The sequence below is a fragment of the Leguminivora glycinivorella genome, chromosome 7, assembly GCF_023078275.1.
Source record: "Leguminivora glycinivorella isolate SPB_JAAS2020 chromosome 7, LegGlyc_1.1, whole genome shotgun sequence".
NCBI lineage: Eukaryota > Metazoa > Arthropoda > Insecta > Lepidoptera > Tortricidae > Leguminivora > Leguminivora glycinivorella.
Genome location: NC_062977.1, coordinates 25,113,409 through 25,131,465, shown reverse-complemented (window position 1 = coordinate 25,131,465; position 18,057 = coordinate 25,113,409). Strand labels below are relative to the sequence as shown.

The window sequence follows — 18,057 nt, the reverse complement described above, 5'->3', positions numbered from 1 at the left end:
AGAATACACAAAAAAATTGAAACACTAAAATTTAAAAATTTAGAGGACAATTCGTAGTTAATAGACAACATACAACAACAACATACAATCACACCTGTATCCCATGAAGGGGTCGGCAGAGCACATGAAACTACTCAAGTTTCAGTGCTAGTTAATAGAAAACACTAAAATAGGTAAAAATACAATCCTAAGTATTTCAAAAACTCTAATAAAAGAAGTAAGAAAACTGCAAATGTAAATTCTAACATTTGGTATTTTATCACATCCAACGTAGGTTAAGGTTTTATCATTAAGAGTTGATGAATATTGATGAATCGAACTTGCAACCGGCAATATTATTTCTTATGGTTTACTAAAACGCTCTAATGACTCATAAATACTTCACATTGGTGTCAATTAAGAGATAGTAGCAACGATAAGAGAAAAAGATAGCAATACTCAGAACACAAATTATGATAATATGATAATTTATCATTGATAAGCGATATCATCTGTACCTAATCGATCAATATTGACAATTAATAGTAACTTAGTATCACGAATAAATAACAAATCATCAGATAAAATCTCCGTAAATGAAAACAGGATCATAAATTTCCTGATAACTGCGACAAATAAAACACTAAAAAGGAAAAAGATTGAGAATGAACTTCCAATATTTCAACATTCACAGCTTTGGCGAATCTTCGGAAACAAAATAAAAAGAAGGAAAACTTTTTATATTTCTTGTTGGATTAAATCTTGCTAATACTTTGAGATAACAGGAAACTGTTAATATTGTTTTAGGATTAACAACACGTTAAAAGGTAAATTGAATCGAAAATAAATACAGAAAATTCTGAACTTTCAGATTCAGATCAGACTTTGAGATTCGTATGTTTAAGCTTTTGAATAATAACGCATTGCACAACACAATTATTTTACGAAATATGAAAGGAAAAACAATCCATATTACAATAAAAATAACTGATTTTGAGATTAAAATCGAAACCTAGAAAATCAAAATTGGAACTACAATTATGACAGGCTGCAATATACAAATAAGATTCGGATAACTTGAAAACTCCGCATTTCTAACACTAGTAGTAAAACCAGTTAAGAAAATGATTGGGAAATGAAAACCCTTGGCTAAAACCAGAGCCAGAATTGTAAGTACATGTCGGAAACGAAATGATAAAACAAAAGTATAAAAACAACACACAAAAGCTTACCTCACATGATCAGCTTCCACAATCATTTCGGACGCAATCTTTCAATCTGTCCGAACCGACACCCTTAGATCCATTCACAAGACACTTCCAAATTTAAAGTAAACACGAAAGACGCGTCGCTCTCGGCAGTCGAGAGGGGAATGCGGACGCCTGCGGCGGCGGCGGCGGTCCCGCGTGGAATGAGACAAGCGTGATTTACGACCCGCCTGCAGTCCCCCCCTCCGCCCCGCGAGAGCGAGACCAACACCAACACCAACCAATAACCCAATAGGAGCGAGCGAGACCGTTATACGTCTCTCTAGGGGGTGGTACTGCGTAATGCAAGCGTGCGCCGCGCGAACTGCACTGAATGATAGACACTGACTCACCAATAGACTAGAACCTTGACCAATCGACGATTTTTAATGACTCTTTAAGGACTAGATGGCGTTGACAAGGAAATGTCACTCACAGCGGGTTAACTGACATGGGACGAAGGATTTACGTGTATCATGGACAGATTTCCGGCTTGACAAAGGAAAATAAAGACGGGATTTATTTTGGTGGAGATAAATGTGATGTGTGAGTGTGCAAACTAAGCTACTAAGATACTGATTAAGTAGATGATTATTAGAATTTATGTGACGAGAGAAGACAAACACTGTGAGATGTGACGTGACAATAAAACATTTTCGGAAATCGAATTATTCTTATAACACAAATAATGTTTTTGAAATATTTTGATAAACATGGTGACCTAGTCAATCTTGTTTAGTTTTTAAAGAATAAATTATTAATGCGCTAAACATATTTGAATAAAAAACTCCTACAAATACCTAGTTATGAGAATTCCACCGAACCTACTATTGTTTACCTTGAACCATAAATCAAAGTAGAACTGTAATAAAACGGAACCATTATGAATATCAACACTAAATCAGCCAACTTCGCAACCATCACGAAAACGAATTAAAATCGACTCGGAACGAAATCGCCAGCTGTTTATCGTTATAGCTTCCTATAATCGTTAGCCGGTGCGGGCCTATCAATCACCCGTCTTTATGTGACAACATCCGTCTCTTTCTAGCTAACCAAGAAAGAAAGGGAGAGAAGAAACGGTTTTGGCAGTAGTTTTCATGACTAGCCTAAAAGTTACATGTAAATAAATGTGGGTGGAAGATTTATGGACACTACATTGTTCTCGATGTGAGTCATAATTAGATGAAGTCGTAGACTTGGGGAAAAGCATCAAATTAATTAGCTGACAACATTTCGGCTTTCGGTATTTGTGAAAAAAAGATAATACCGACTGATGAAAATATGTCTTGTATGTATAAATAAGAGAGCCATTGGAATTATAGTTGTTTTAGACATGAATCTGATCTATCAGTGTCGAAAGAGATGTTTTTGAGGTAAGAAGATAAATTTAACTTTTGATAGGAACATGTCAGACTCGTATCTAACACAGATCGAAAGAACTTAAAATTTAACTAATCTATCTTAGCTGAAAACTCAGATAACGTAAAAATATTGAAAGTAGATTACTTTGGAGTATACACTAAAGTAAACACAGCAAAAACGAAACAAGAAAGAAGATTGTAGAATTTTACAAAAAACGTGTAAATTCACAAAATTTTATTTTATTTTATTTTTTATTTTAAAATCAAGGTCTAAACATGTACCTGCCTAAATTAGAATTTACCAAGACACCTCAAATCACCCCATCTGTTGAGTCAAAAACGTAATCATGCATTCAATGGATGCATGTCGAAATTGGTGCCGAAGGTAAACTTTAGTTCGCCATCGTGCGGGCTCCTACTCAAAACTAAACGCCCTAACTCCAAGAATGATATCTACTGGGAGTTTAAGAATCCATATGGTACTTACGACGTTTTTGACATTTTGTTTTATATGGGGGACACCTGACACGGGTATGAATAATTTTGCAGTAACATACTGAATTTTAAAACGGCACAGATGTCTTTGAGCAATAAAACTAAGAATGCTAATCTATTTAACATTGTTTTGCCTGCATGACAGCTGGTTGATGGGGAATTAGTGCATTTGTGCCATTTGTAACAGGAAATTTGGATTTTAACGGTTCGTTTTATTACTTATATTATAGACCGTGATTACCTTTTTGATTTTTGTCGAGATCCTGATACTGACATTTTTCATTCTGACATTTCTGACATTCGCCGTCATCAGTTTTCCGTGATCGTGTTGCATGTAACTGCGTCGAAATATCGGGAGCTTAACAAAAATCAAATAGGTAACACGGTCTACACCCCGGTTCATACCTCTATAAGCAAAGACATAATATAACTCCGTATAGACAGCTACAGTCCAAGAAAAAAACGTACCTCAGGACCATATAGGTAAAGGTACGTAGGCCTAAAGAAAGGTGTAACACCTTTGGGAGACGCTTGGCTATATGGCGCTAATATTAATATTTGACATTTTAACACATATTATCATATGACGGAATCTTTATTGCATAAATGAATAAAACAAATAAAAAACATAATAAATCTACTTAAAACTAAATACCTAACCTACTTATAAATAAAAAATTTGACCTAAATCGCCGTCAATGGGCAAGGTACCCAGAAGGCTGGCAGCATTTCCACGCTGTATAGCGATACTTATACGTTGCGCGAAATACTGGCCAGCCCTCTGGTCGCCTGAGGTCTCTATCAGGCGAGACGACAAATCCTTGTACAAATGACGGGCACTGGGCCCCCATGGCCCCAAGGTCTCAACGCCAAACGCCGCAAATATGTAGCTAGTTCCTAGGGTGGCATATTTGCGGCGTTTGATGCTTTCGGCTGCGGATGCCGCAGCGCCAGCAGCAACGCTGGTGACCGGAACATGGGACGGCGCCAGTGTATCAACACAAGTAGCGTCCCAAACTAACGTCCGACCCATGCTCCAAGGCACCAGTGTCATACCGTCAGGCCTCTTGCCGTCGTCCCTAGCCAGGCCGGTGGGCTCCAGGACTGCTGGCAGTTTCGCGCTGACAAGGGCCCGACGGATAACATCATTGATACTGGCGTGGCGCGGGATCCTTCCAGCGCTTCGGGCGCATGAGAGGCCATGGTGACCCAATGTGTCCACCATGGTACCGCATTGACAGCGATGAGGCTGGTTTGTTGATGCCCCCAAACGCAAGCTAGCTGCTAGGCAAAAGGTGGTGTTATCCAGCAGAGTCCCAATGTTTGGTGATGGTAAGGCCTGTAGCCACAGACCCGACTCCCACTCCGCAGTCGCAAGGAGACGAGCTCGGTCTGTCGAACTAGTTGACGTATTTAAAAGGTTTTCCCGTTTTATCATATTAAGCTAAGAATATGGGTCAAATTGTTAAAACGAGGTTCAAAAGTTTTAAGCCTGTGTCCAAAGATGGCAGTCTATGCCCTTTGATTACACATTTTACTTTGACAGTAACTCTCTATAATATTATAACTATTATAAGTCTAAGGAAATTTAGTGTTAGCTGCTTAAATTAAAGAATCTTTATCTTTTCCTTAAACTTTGTTGTTTTCAAGTAAATCAACGTCAAGAACTTGATTGTTATTTTAAGGTATGTTTGCGGTTTAGATTATTATGGTTTCATTTAGGCATTGGTAAAACCAGTAATGCTATAATAGCTACTGATTATGACATGTACATATATCGATCGTGAACTGTCCTTAAGGTGTAAGATATTACTATAAGTACGTCATTTTTTTAGGTTTTTAGTAAAGAGTACGAGTATTTATTTGTATCTTACAATCAAGAACAGTCTAAAATAGTACTCCAAAAATATCTGATTATACTTCTCTGTACAGTAGTTCGAAACGCTAGTTTAAACAGTCTGATTATGTCAGTTTCTACACACAAGGGTCATAATACTTTTTTTAATCACTTAGTCTAGTCTGATTTGTTAGGTTAGGTTAGGTTAGCAAAATAAAATTTCTTCAGTCATAACTGATTCTCGTCGACTGTCATAACTTGAGCAGTATTATCAAGTTTGGAGGTGGTTGTGGTAATTTAAAAAATGATAAACACGACAGTTCCACAGACTTACCCTAATTCACGGTAATAGTCCACGGGGCTTATTATCATCAGAATCATTATTTAGGGCCCCAAATACAGTAATAACTCATCGTGAAATATTGCGTTACCGCGCAAACGATACCCATTTAGAAATTCTGGACAATATTAATGCTGATAATGGTAATGGTGAAACTAAATTTATTTGTTTCAATTTGGTTATTTTTTTCATCAAAATCTTTTTTAACCCCCGATGTATAAACAACGGGGTGTTATAAGTTTGACGTGCCTGTCTGTCTGTCTTTATAGGTGTCTGTCTGTGGGATCGTAGCTCCCGAACAGATGAACCAATTTTGAATTAGTTCTTTTATGTTTAAAAACTGAATGAGACGGGACGTGTTTTTAGACATGTTTGATGAAGATTGGTCCACTATGTAGGGGGTTTTACCAAAAATTTAAATTTTGTGGTTAGGTTATTAAAATAATTTACTAATTACTTACGTTTGAATAGAAATGATTCCAAGGAAATTCTTTTAAGAATTTGAAACAATACCTATGAAGAGAATTTTGAAGACAATAAAATAAATGGCAAAGCTCAAAGGCATCAAATTGTAGTTTTGTAATGAGGCAAATGATTTAAATCCGTCTACAACATTGCAATAGTTTTAGATCAGAACGTTATTTGTACCTACGTTAAAGTATATAATTTACGTAATACTTTATTGCTACCTGTTCTTGTAAGACTACTGGATAATTTAGTTATTCTTAAATTTTTGCAACTCCAAGGTTACTAGGAAAATTGACAGATAAGATAAACAAAACGGACACTATCCTATCCAAAGATATGTTCAGAGAAACACTATATTCAGATTGAGACATTGAGAAATGAAACTAGGACAAACTTGATATAATAATTATTAGGCATGAAACATTCGAAGTAAATAGTTTTAATACTAATTTTCTTTAAATAATGATTAAGTTTGCAGATGTCGTCACCTACTAAGGAGTAGATAGAGATTAACAGATACGAAGTTATTATCCCTTTGATGGATTGGATGAAATTGGATTGATTATGGACGCAGTAAAGATAAAGATACACGAGGACATGCTCAATTATCGGAGTAATTAATCATTTATTGAAGAAAACAAGTTTATAACATCAGTCATCTACTTAGTCAGGGATAATTCGTATTCAGGGTCATATGAATGACAGATATATCATGAAACAGTTATTACTTTTAATCTTGGTACCAGTATAAACACTAGCACAAGATAATATAGGTATGAGTAATAAGAAATGTAGGTACCTAATGTGTTCGGTCTAATAAATTTTAAGAAAACCACTAGTTTAGGCGATATTGCAGTGACAAGTTGCTAACTTAATGCCCAGTAACACCCCCCAACTATAGTCCAATACTGCAACTACATATGATCCACAATTTCAAAAATAATTGAAATAGCATTACCACTGGTCTTCTTTTACGTTGAGTCCCAATGTTTTTATTATCCATTTATCTCAGACCTACAAATTATGGAATAAAAGGCACACCTGCACGGAATACGTACAGTTAATCTAAGACAGTTTTTTTTAAATTGATTTGTATATTTATTAAATAGTTTGGTTCTTTTAAGTATTCAATCCCAAGTTATTTATTTATTTCAAATTTCAAATTAAATACAATAAAAAATAAAACTAAACCCAAGACCATAGTTGGGAGATATGAACTATTAGTTAGGGGGTTTTACTACCTCACTTGACCCCATACCATACCCACAGTAGCACATAGCATAGAGGTATTTAATCAGCTTAGCTATTAATTGTATCAGATACTGTAATTAGTTTGAAGTAAAAAAAAATGGCTTTAATCGAACAATAGAAAAGTTATGGCGTAGTTGTGTACCTGAGTAAAAAATCACAATCACGCTGGGATTTTTTGATTTTATCAATGTAACTAATAAATTATAAGTGAAATAATTGATTTGTTTATGTGTTAACAATTAAGTTTAATTTTACAGAAGTTGACATTTGTTATTGTAAACATGTCGTACGACTGAATTTAATGTAACTATTATTACGTTATTTTCTGCAAGTCACGTCATATGTTGCTACCTCATTTAATTAAATCAAAGGACTGTGAATATTGTCAATGAAAATTTATCGGATTAGATTGAATTTTGTCTATCACCATTACCCACTATTTCTCGATCGACATTCTATAATATACAAAGTGTACCTTTTATTTATGCAGCTGTAAGTTTTTCTTTAACACCGTGACATAAATTACCTTCATCACAATTGTATTGTTTTAAAGTATTATAGGTGTTCGATTTGCTTTTTATTGTAAAATTTTCCATCAAACTCATATTTAACTCCTGTTTGTTCAGGTGTCTTATTATTAAAATTTATGCCGCTAATATCATGGAACATGTTTTATTATGAATATAACTAATTAAATGTAGATTTTTCTGTAATCTAAGAATGGTTTTACGTTTCTGTACCAAATGTTTAGTCTGTGTGTCACTACTTTATAGTCTGTGTGTCATGTTCTCCAAATCTTTTATCAATTGAATTAGAGTAAGCAACCAGCTAAATATCATGTGCCTAGATATACATAATTTTAGCAAAGCAAAATCTTCAAAAAAGATTTAGAGAAAAGACAATTGTGACAGCTCAAACCAGGTCGATACTCGGGCGTAGTTTTTTCATTCTAAACTGAACTAAAAATGATATCCCAAACTAAATAACCGGGCATTTCTAAACAATGGACCCTCGGGGTCGAATTAGAACAGAATGCATGATTGATGAAGTGTCTTCACTGCACTTAATTGACATTGATGGAAAAGCGGAACCACCTAGACAAAGTTACGCTTGCATTTGTGAAACCAAAAGGCATAACCCGTATCTCAAAGGACCCAAAGTGGGTTTTATTTGAATGCAGTTTTTGTAAACTGCATTTGACATTTTGGTGTCGTACCTGCCGTTCCACCGGATGCAGATAAGGTTTTTTGATGTTTTGCTTAATTATAATAGTGACGATTGTGTGATTAAAATAAGATTTGTTAATATTGGGATCCGTGGACATATGTTGGAAACAAAATAGGCAGATGTTGTATTTATAATTGTTAATTTTATTGTGATTGATTTGACACCAATGTTATGTACCTCTGATTTAATCTAATGCGTGTTAAAAAAGCTTTTATAATACTTCTTTTGCTATTAATTATAACAGGTGTTTTTTTTTAAGTATTCGAATATAATAAATATTCCATGTTGAACTCTTTTAAACCTCATTACACACACCATTATACACCCAGATTTAGTTCCTTGTTTAGCATATTAAATGAAATTCCATTCAACTGACCCTTAATTTAACGAAACAACCGCAAACATCGAGAAATATGTCAAGAAAGCATAATTAAATACAGACAAGTAACATAAAATACATCATTAGTATGTATTTTTGTCAGTATGTTTGTTTTTCTCTGATCGGTTTAAAAATTACCAGTTACAACACGCCCCTGGGTCATTCAAAAACGGTCCTAAATTTGATGATGTTAAAGTGTTTGTTGAAGATCACGAAGAATTGGATAATATTCAACATCTGTTTCAATAAGTGTGAAGAGACAATGGCACCTGACGTGCGATTTGATACGGAGCTTCAAATGTATTTGATTAAACTAAATAAAAGTTTCTAGGAAAAACAATGTTTGTATGGAATGCGACGTGTGTACATACATTAACCACGCTGACAGCGACATTGTGCGTAGTAAGATCGAATGGGAAACTAGACTTAAATGACATGTCCTATTTAAAAGTGTCAATGAACTTTTTTGTATCCCGGATGACTTTTGATTTAGATTTTTATGTGCATACTTTAAGGAACGTAAACTGAGAAGCGATGGGTTTTAGCAAAGTTTAAATTCTGTATGTACGATTTCGCACAACACGCGTGTGTCGTTTTCCTTCCTTACTTTTTACAATCGGGTGGATTTCTAAAAATAAAGCACAGCCTTTCTGAATGACAATATAATTATTTCAAAGAGTCAATTACAATTTTCCTTACTATCCGTATGGTTGTCGAAATGCGGAAAATGCCCCGAACCTTCCTAACTATCTGTATATGGATAGGATATATTATTTTCCAGCCATATTATTTATTCAACAAAATTAGACATCAAAATACAAGCCTATTTCTAAATTTTTAAGCCTATTTCTTCAATTATCTATTTTTCTCAGAGTTAAGGTTTATTTATAATAAAAATATATCCACTAAAAATAAATATGTTTGGCTCTCAAAGTTGACTGACCAAAGACCGTAAAAAACAAAGCAGTAGACAGCAATTAATAATCAAGTTATCAACTCGAAGACATCAATCGATCAGACTTAATCTTATTCATCAATGCCACGTCTTGCTTAGCAACATTAAACTATGTATTAAAAACAAGCTTTAGCTATCATTTCTGGATTTTCATTAATAGTAGTACTAATGTACTTAACGCACTTTTATAACATCTTACGTGTCCTATTTATGTGATAAAAGGATTTTTTTTTTAATTGAGGCACAAGACTATACGACACTATTCATGACTGCCTTATAATATTCCTCTAAAGACTAAAAACTTTCGAAAAAATCATTATTCAGGTTAGCTAATTTTGCAGGTAAAGTTTTTTAACATTAGGTATCCAAGACTGGAAAAATTCGCACCTCGGGCAGGACTCGAACCTGCGACCTATGCCTTTCCGAAGCCATACCTCTTATCAACTGAGCCACGGAGGCCTATTGGATGTGTGCGAATTTATCCATGCTTTCCCTTAATCTGTCTTTATCTCTCTTATATATGAGTGCAACGTTAACAGTTGCGTCAAATTGGTATGTTGACTACGTTCTCTTAGTACCAAGCATCTAAACATATAATACATATACATACTTACATTTCTAATAATATTAGTAGGCTTGAACATTCCGTCTACAATTGATGAAGTGTCAAATTGTGAATCCAGATCATTTTTAGTGAAGAACACAATAACTGTCACTATCGTTCTTCCATTCATTTCAAAGACGAACAAATTTAAATTTAACGATAGAACAGAGAATGATGAACTTAAAGTGTATTTAGATAGAGATGAAGTTATTGGAACAGATAGAGTGGTAATGGAAAAGGCGAATGGACGTGTAGGCCTAGTGACAACTGATCTTGGAAAACAATAGGATCGTTACTGGTCAGTTGTAGTGATGTGAAATAAAAAATAGGCGCACGGAGAATAAAGAAGTATTACACGCTAAACTCAAGAATATTAAATTTGTTTCTTCGTAAAGTTCGAAGGTATTTCTAAATTTTTGCAGGCTTCTAAATGGTTTCTTGTTGTGAAAGATAATTTTTGTTGATGTAGATCTGTACATTGTTTTGTAACATTTGCATGTGTTTCGTTTCGTATTGATACTTAGAAATATATCGGTTTAATTATTTTAATATTGCAGTATATTTCTACATTAATTTAATTATGTTACCTACTTACGTAATTTATAAAATATGTTTGCGACTTTTTGCAGTTGTTTCAATTTAAATATCTTTATTGCCCTATTTTTCTTTTCAATTTCCATGTAACCAACCATTTTAAGTAACATTTTATTGTATGTCCTTGTATTTTTTTTTCGAATTTATTGGTCGCAGCACATCACTAGAATGACCATACTCTGAGTGATCTTGGGACCACCGGACACAAATATGGACACCCGGGAATATCACCAACAACTATTTTACTTTTCTTAAACCTTACTATGCTTACTTTAAGGCATATTATTGAGCTATTAAATGGATCAATGTCAGTACCATGGTTGACATTGACTGTATTTTAGAGAACTTTAATACAATTGAATAAGGTGTTAAGTGTGTTGAAAAATGAATTGACGTGTTCTTTCCTATTGATATTTATTCATCAATCAATCTTAATGATAAATATATGATTGATAATAGTTTTCAAGGTTTAGTATTGTTCTTTGGGTGTGGAGTTTTATTTACTTTTCGTTGACTTGTATTTGAAAATATCGATGAAACTAGACCATATACTACAAGAAAAAAACCGGCCAAGAGCGTGTCGGGCCACGCTCAGTGTAGGGTTCCGTAGTTTTCCATATTTTTCTCAAAAACTACTAAACCTATCAAGTTCAAAACAATTTTCCTAGAAAGTTTTTATAAAGTTCTACTTTTGTGATTTTTTTTATATTTTTTAAACATATGGTTCGAAAGTTAGAGGGGGGGGGACGCACTTTTTTTTCCTTTAGGAGCGATTATTTCCGAAACTGTTAATATTATCAAAAAACGATCTTTGTAAACCCTTATTTATTTTTAAATACCTATCCAACAATATATCACACGTTGGGGTTGGAATAAAAAAAAATATCAGCCCCCACTTTACATGTAGGGGAGGGTACGCTAATAAAACATTTTTTCTCATTTTTTATTTTAGCACTTTGTTTGCGTGATTGATATACATATTCGTACCAAATTTCAGCTTTCTAGTGCTAACGGTTGCTGAGATTATCCGCGGACGGACGGACGGACGGACGGACGGACAGACAGACAGACATGGCGAAACTATAAGGGTTCCTAGTTGACTACGGAACCCTAAAAAAACATTGAAATATTGGTAGTTAGAACATAAGTACTTCAAACAACCTAAAATCGGCACGTAAACGCTAAAGTAATTTAAATCATCCATTAGTTTTGTTACCTAATTAAGACTAAATTAATGATCGCAACTTGACATTTATAGACAAGATCTTCATTTGCCTTGACTTGCTTACTGTAAATACTTTGTATATGTGAGGCGATGTTGCTCCACGTCCGTAGGAATTACCTTAGATAACCCTACACGTGTCTCCCGGGTGGTGCTAAGAGCGCAACGACTTTGGCAGCTGCACTATCCTCCTGATCTCGCAGCTTTCTCTACTTGAAAATGAAACCGAATGCACACACAAACAAATACAAAACTAAAACAAAGGACATTGGACCTTCAGTCCGTGTACTGCAGCTGAATATTGAAGGCATCAGCAATGCCAAAACGGAATGCTTAGGCAGAATTCTGCACGACAACGGTGTTGACATAGTCCTTCTTCAGGAAACACACACCGCAGATGATGCCCAACTCGCTAAACGTGGTAAAATACCGGGGTTTGATCTAGTAGCGGCCACATACCACGCCCAATATGGGACTGCCACGTACACCCGGTCATCAGTGTCTGCACAAGTCAACGTGATTTCGAATAAAATCGACGGGAACAACATAGCTACCACAGTGATCGAAATCAATGAAATGAGGCTATGCAACATCTATAAGCCTCCTCGGAGCTGCTGGCCTACACCACCCCTTCCTAAGCTAGAGCATCCTTCCCTATACATCGGAGACTTCAACAGCCACCATACTAGCTGGGGTTACAAGCGATCGGATGCCAACGGAGAGGCGATTACCGACTGGGCAGAAAGGAACAACATCTTCTTGGCCGTTTCTAGCAAGGGTAAAGGAACATTCAGATCGGCTCGCTGGGGAAGCGATCATAACCCGGATCTAGTTTTCACATCTAGAGCAGCGGATGGTACCCCGGTCGCCGCCGAGCGTTTCGTTTTAGGAGACTTCCCACACTCCCAACACCGCCCAGTACTAACCGTTGTAGGCTTGAGAATTCCGATGGTTGAGTCATACCCTGTACCGCGTTGGAATTTCCAAAAAGCGGACTGGAATGGATACGCAGCCAAACTTGATGCCTGTATTAGATGGATACCCCCTCTGCCCGGCAACTATGAACGATTTCTTGGTCTGGTCAATAGCGTAGCCAAAACATATATCCCGCGTGGATACCGCAAGGACTACATTCCATGTTGGAGTGACGACACTGAGAAACTTTGGAAGGAGTTTAACAGGACCGGCGACCGCAACGTGGCTCACAAACTGGTTGAAGCTCTGGATACCGCTCGAAAGGAAAAGTGGGAACGAACAGTGGAATCTATGAACTTTACACATTCCAGCCGTAAAGCCTGGCACACTCTTAATCGCCTGTCGAGTGGCTCTACTTCCCAGAAATGCCAAACAACTCTTAACCCTGATACTTTAGCTGACAGGATACGCAGACTTTCGAATGCCCCTAGCCACAAGTCTCACACCCGCACTGTACGTTTTGAGCTCCAGAAACTTAAGAAAACTACAAAAGCCGACGACAAGTTCAGTCGTCCTGTCACAGTTGATGAAGTTTCTTCAGGCATTAAACACATAGTAAGTAATAAGGCCTGCGGTTTCGATGACTGCTTTCCAGAGTTCATCCAGCATTGCGGCCCACGCACTCGGTTATGGCTCGCATTCTTTTTCTCTAACATAATCGAGTCAGGGAACATACCTCGTCTTCTGAAAAGAGCCAAAGTGGTTGCTATTCTGAAGCCTGGAAAACCTGAGGGTAAGCCCGACAGCTACAGACCTATATCTCTTCTGAGTGTAGTTTACAAACTGCTGGAGCGAATAATACAACCGTATTGCCAGTACAATTAACGCCATCATTCCCCAGGAACAGGCTGGCTTTCGGCCCCACAGAAGTTGCTCAGACCAGGTCCTGGCTCTAACAACCCACATTGAATCAGGCTTCCAGAACAAGAAAAAATCCGCTGCGGTCTTCGTCGACTTAACGGCGGCGTACGACACTGTCTGGCGCCAGGGCCTCTTATTCAAGCTTCTGAAGATCGTTCCCTGCATTAAGATTTACAGGCTCTTGGAAAATGCACTCAGTAACAGGCCATTTCAGGTCCATCTGGGTGAGACTAGCAGTTCAGTGAGAATGTTGAACAACGGTCTCCCCCAAGGATCTGTCCTAGCACCACTTTTGTTTAATGTGTACATCCACGACCTGCCTAGTACCACCTCGCAGAAATTTGCTTATGCCGATGATCTTGCTCTCGTGGTCCAAGAATACAGCAAGTTGCCTGCAGAAATCACACTGGAAAGGGACCTGGGCGTACTAAGTGACTACTTTTCCCGCTGGCGCCTGTGCCCTAGTACTTCAAAGACCGAGGTATCTTGGTTCCACCTGTGCAACAAACTGGCAACCCAAGAGCTTAGAGTCAAATTCAGGGGCAATTTGCTCCGCCATAACTTCTTCCCTAAGTATCTTGGAGTCACCCTGGATAGAAGCCTGAATTTCAAGGAACACCTGACCAGCCTCTCTGCGAAGCTCAAGACCCGGAACAGCATCATTCAGAAGCTTACTGGAACTTCCTGGGGTGCTAACGCAGCAACACTTCGGACAACAGCGCTATCCCTGGTCTACTCCTCTGCAGAGTACTGCTCAGCGGTGTGGCTAAACAGCATCCATACTTCCGCAGTTGACGCCCAGCTCAACCACACCATGCGACTCATTAGCGGCTGCCTAAAACCAACTCCCACACACTGGCTGCCGGTGTTAAGCCACATTTTACCCCCAAACTCCCGCCGAGAAAAGTGCCTCCTTCGTGAAATCGCCAAGATTCAAGCAGACACAGGTTTACCCATCCACCGAGACCTCGACGCGCTAAAGGATCTCAGACTGAAGTCTCGACTACCCCCCGCAATTAAATTCCACGAAAGTGGGCCACAAGTAAGACCCTTAGAGGCATGGACAATGGACTGGGTAGCCAGAGCTCTACCTACGGAGCTGTTCGAGTTCGATACTGGGGTCCGACCGGTGGGATTTAAGGAACCTCGACAGGTCTGGTGTCGGCTGAACCGGATCAGGACAGGCATCGGAAACTGCGCGTCTCTGTGGTGCAGATGGGGATGGCGTGAGTCTGCGGAGTGCCAGTGTGGCCACCCAGATCAGACGGTGCACCACATAGTCTTCGAGTGCCCCATCACCAAGTTTAGCGGAGAAATGGCTGATCTCAAGACACTTTCGACAAATGCCGTTGAATATCTTAAATCTAGTATTTTAAAAATTTAAGTAGAGAACTATCTGTAAGCCATACGATAAATAAATAAAAAATACCTGACACTAATAACGATAATTTAGTAGTTTTAATTAACTACTAATAATTTATTTTATGTCTTCTTCATATAATGAGCAGCTTGCTAATTTGGTGGTCCTAGATTGCTTCCAAAAGATTCCTAATCTTCTTAGGCCTTTCGCTAATTATAGCCTTCTCTAAGCATGGAGTCAAAAGCCTAGGGGATGCGGCACGCCCAAGACAACATGGACTTATGCAAAGTGACCTTAAAGAAGCTCAAATATCAACTGACACGACGCAGGACAAGCGCGCCCGGCGCCGCTGCATAAGGAGTGCTGGCTCTAAGTAAATGGGATAAAGCTAAGAAGAAGAAGAAGATCTGGGAATCTTGTACGCTATTCTCGATATTCGCGTCTGGCGTGCGTGACAAGGGGGTAACCCTCGTCTGGCCTTCCTTCCTCATCTGACAGCAAGAGTGGTTAAAGGTTTTGTATAACCAGGCCATAACACCTTAAAAAATAACAGAAAGAGGATCTTGTATCAGCATTGGCGTGTATGCCATGCTCGATATCAGCGTGCGTCTGGTGCGGGGCAGGGGGGCAGCGCCCTCCACGCGCTCCTAGAGGTAGAGTTCTATGTCACTATGCCTCCCTTACTCTAATGTTTAGTAAGCAATTGCTCACCTCTCAGCATTAGGGTCCTGAATCAGCGTCGCGGGTATGCTGTGCTCGATGTCCGCGTCGGGGGCGGGGGAGCGCGGCGCGGGGGACCGCGAGGCGGGGGACGCGGGGGACGCGTCCCCCTCCACTCGTTCTTTCACGCCGTCCGGACTGGTGGCTTCTTCTGGAACAAGAGAAAAGAGCAATGAAGACAACTGGATACACTAGTTTTTTTTTTAAATTGCGGTACACCTTACGCAGATGAACCTAACCCCAAATTAAGCGTAAGTACTATGGGTGCTAGGTAATGGTCGCTAAGTTAGAAAATATCCCACTGACTAAAGGGTGTGGGATCCTATTTAGCTTCTAGTGTGTATTGTATGTATGTATCTTATATTTGTCTAATTTGATGTTAAATAAAGTATAGTCAGGTAGAAACTGTGAAGAGTTGTTGATGGTGTGGCTGAGAGATGACTGAAAGAGTAGAATATTACAAATATAGAAAATAATTTGGGTTAAACTTTGAATGAAGTACCACTGTTTGCTTTACCAGTCCGAAAATTGAAAATGTCAAGTAGTGCTTGTAGGTAGGTACTGAAAGTAATTTTTCAGAATCTGACCTTCATATACCTAACCTAACCTAACTTTTTATTTATCTATTAACGACAATGCTCATTTTCAGGTTTAATTTGGTGAGTATCTTAAAGGTGATGTACGGCATCATCATCATCATCTTTTATATGTAAATGATGATGAGTACTACTTAAATTACCTAACTTTTGCCGACTGAAAGTGAATGGCTTTGAAAAACCCTTAGTCATAATTACATTGTACAATCTTAATGAGTTTACTGCAGTATTTTCCATTGTAAACTCCTAATCATATTTTATATCTGTTTTACCTATATTCTTTTATAATTATTAATAATCATAATCAGCAATAATCACGTACTAACGCAAACTTTATATTCCTTATTAACACAGTAATACATCACGATAAACAAGACACTTCAAATCATATTTAGGTTAAATTAAAGATATCACTATCGCTTGCAATACTAATGTACCATCAAATAAATGAATGTATATTGAACTTTATTAAAAATATATAAGATCTGATAATGCTTAGACTGTTGTTGGTTTTGTATAAATAAATAAGTGTGATGTACAGATAAAATAAAAATTTGAGTTCCGCTTCTAGAAGGAATGAAACTTGTTGAATGTAGATTGTAGATGGCGATTGTCACATGCGGGTCGCTAACATATAAAATTATTTGTATAAAAAGAAAAAAATCAAGGCAATCTTACTCAACATACATTTCATACATACGTTTTCAGTGAAATCAAAAATCTCGTTATACATTTTTTTTACAATATACCTCTAATTCAAATTTAAATCATTAGTAATTTTAGACTTGCAAGAATCTTGTAAGCTAAGTTCTCTGTTGAATATAAATTCCGTAGATATATGACAGGTTTTATGCCAGGTCATTCATCGGCCTAAGCCATCAGAAAATAAGTATATTTCTTGAATGTAAGTTTGTAAGTTACACCAATGTAAGTTACACACACTGACGACCAGGATACCCTGATGATGGTATGTAAAGTGTAATTGATGAAAGTACAAGTACTCTTTCAATAGTTTCTAAACTGCTCTGTCTACTAAGTAGGATACATCTAAGTAGGATATTATCTTTGGAACGAACTATCAATTTCTAAGTATTGTTTAGTTCTGTGGTATCCGGCGCGCGAAAGGATTACAATAGTGTGTGATATGGCGAGAAATGTAGTAAAAATGCAGTTTTGGTGTCAATCAGGCTCGTCTCTAAATTTCGTTAAAAATTTGGCCCGCAATGAAGAAAGATAGTTATTTCCACCACTTCAATGTGTTAAATGATTTTCTGCTTTTATTGTAGTCTATTAATGGATTTCTGAGGATCCCTAAATTGCAATCAACACCGTCAAAGTGTTACGCAAACATCGATGATTGATAGATCGTTGCTCATCGCATATCAATTATGCCTTATCACTGACATAATGCTGGATAAATCGATCGATCGGCGCTTCTGCTGATAGTACGGCTTTTTCCTCGATTTATGACAGCTGATTAGAATTGATATGAATAGAGGTATAAAAAATATTAAAAATACTTTAAAAATATTTTTTGCGGTTTTTAAGTCATAATAAAATGTGGAAATATTTTTTTTCGGTTC

The 18,057-nt window shown here is 37.4% G+C and overlaps 1 protein-coding gene across 3 annotated transcripts in view; it reads right to left on the bottom strand.

Annotated features, from left to right (window-relative positions):
* The window catches only part of LOC125228167 (protein tiptop), a 478,035-nt gene that overhangs the window by 4,749 nt on the left and 455,229 nt on the right, over nucleotides 1–18,057 (bottom strand). For 2 of the 3 annotated variants that reach the window (XM_048132623.1, XM_048132624.1), the window contains exon 4: nucleotides 15,870–16,029. In XM_048132623.1, coding sequence (XP_047988580.1) covers nucleotides 15,870–16,029 — 160 coding nt within the window. Of the gene's footprint in view, nucleotides 1–1,211; nucleotides 1,406–15,869; nucleotides 16,030–18,057 lie in introns of those variants that run through there. The other variant, XM_048132625.1, reaches the window with a different exon arrangement.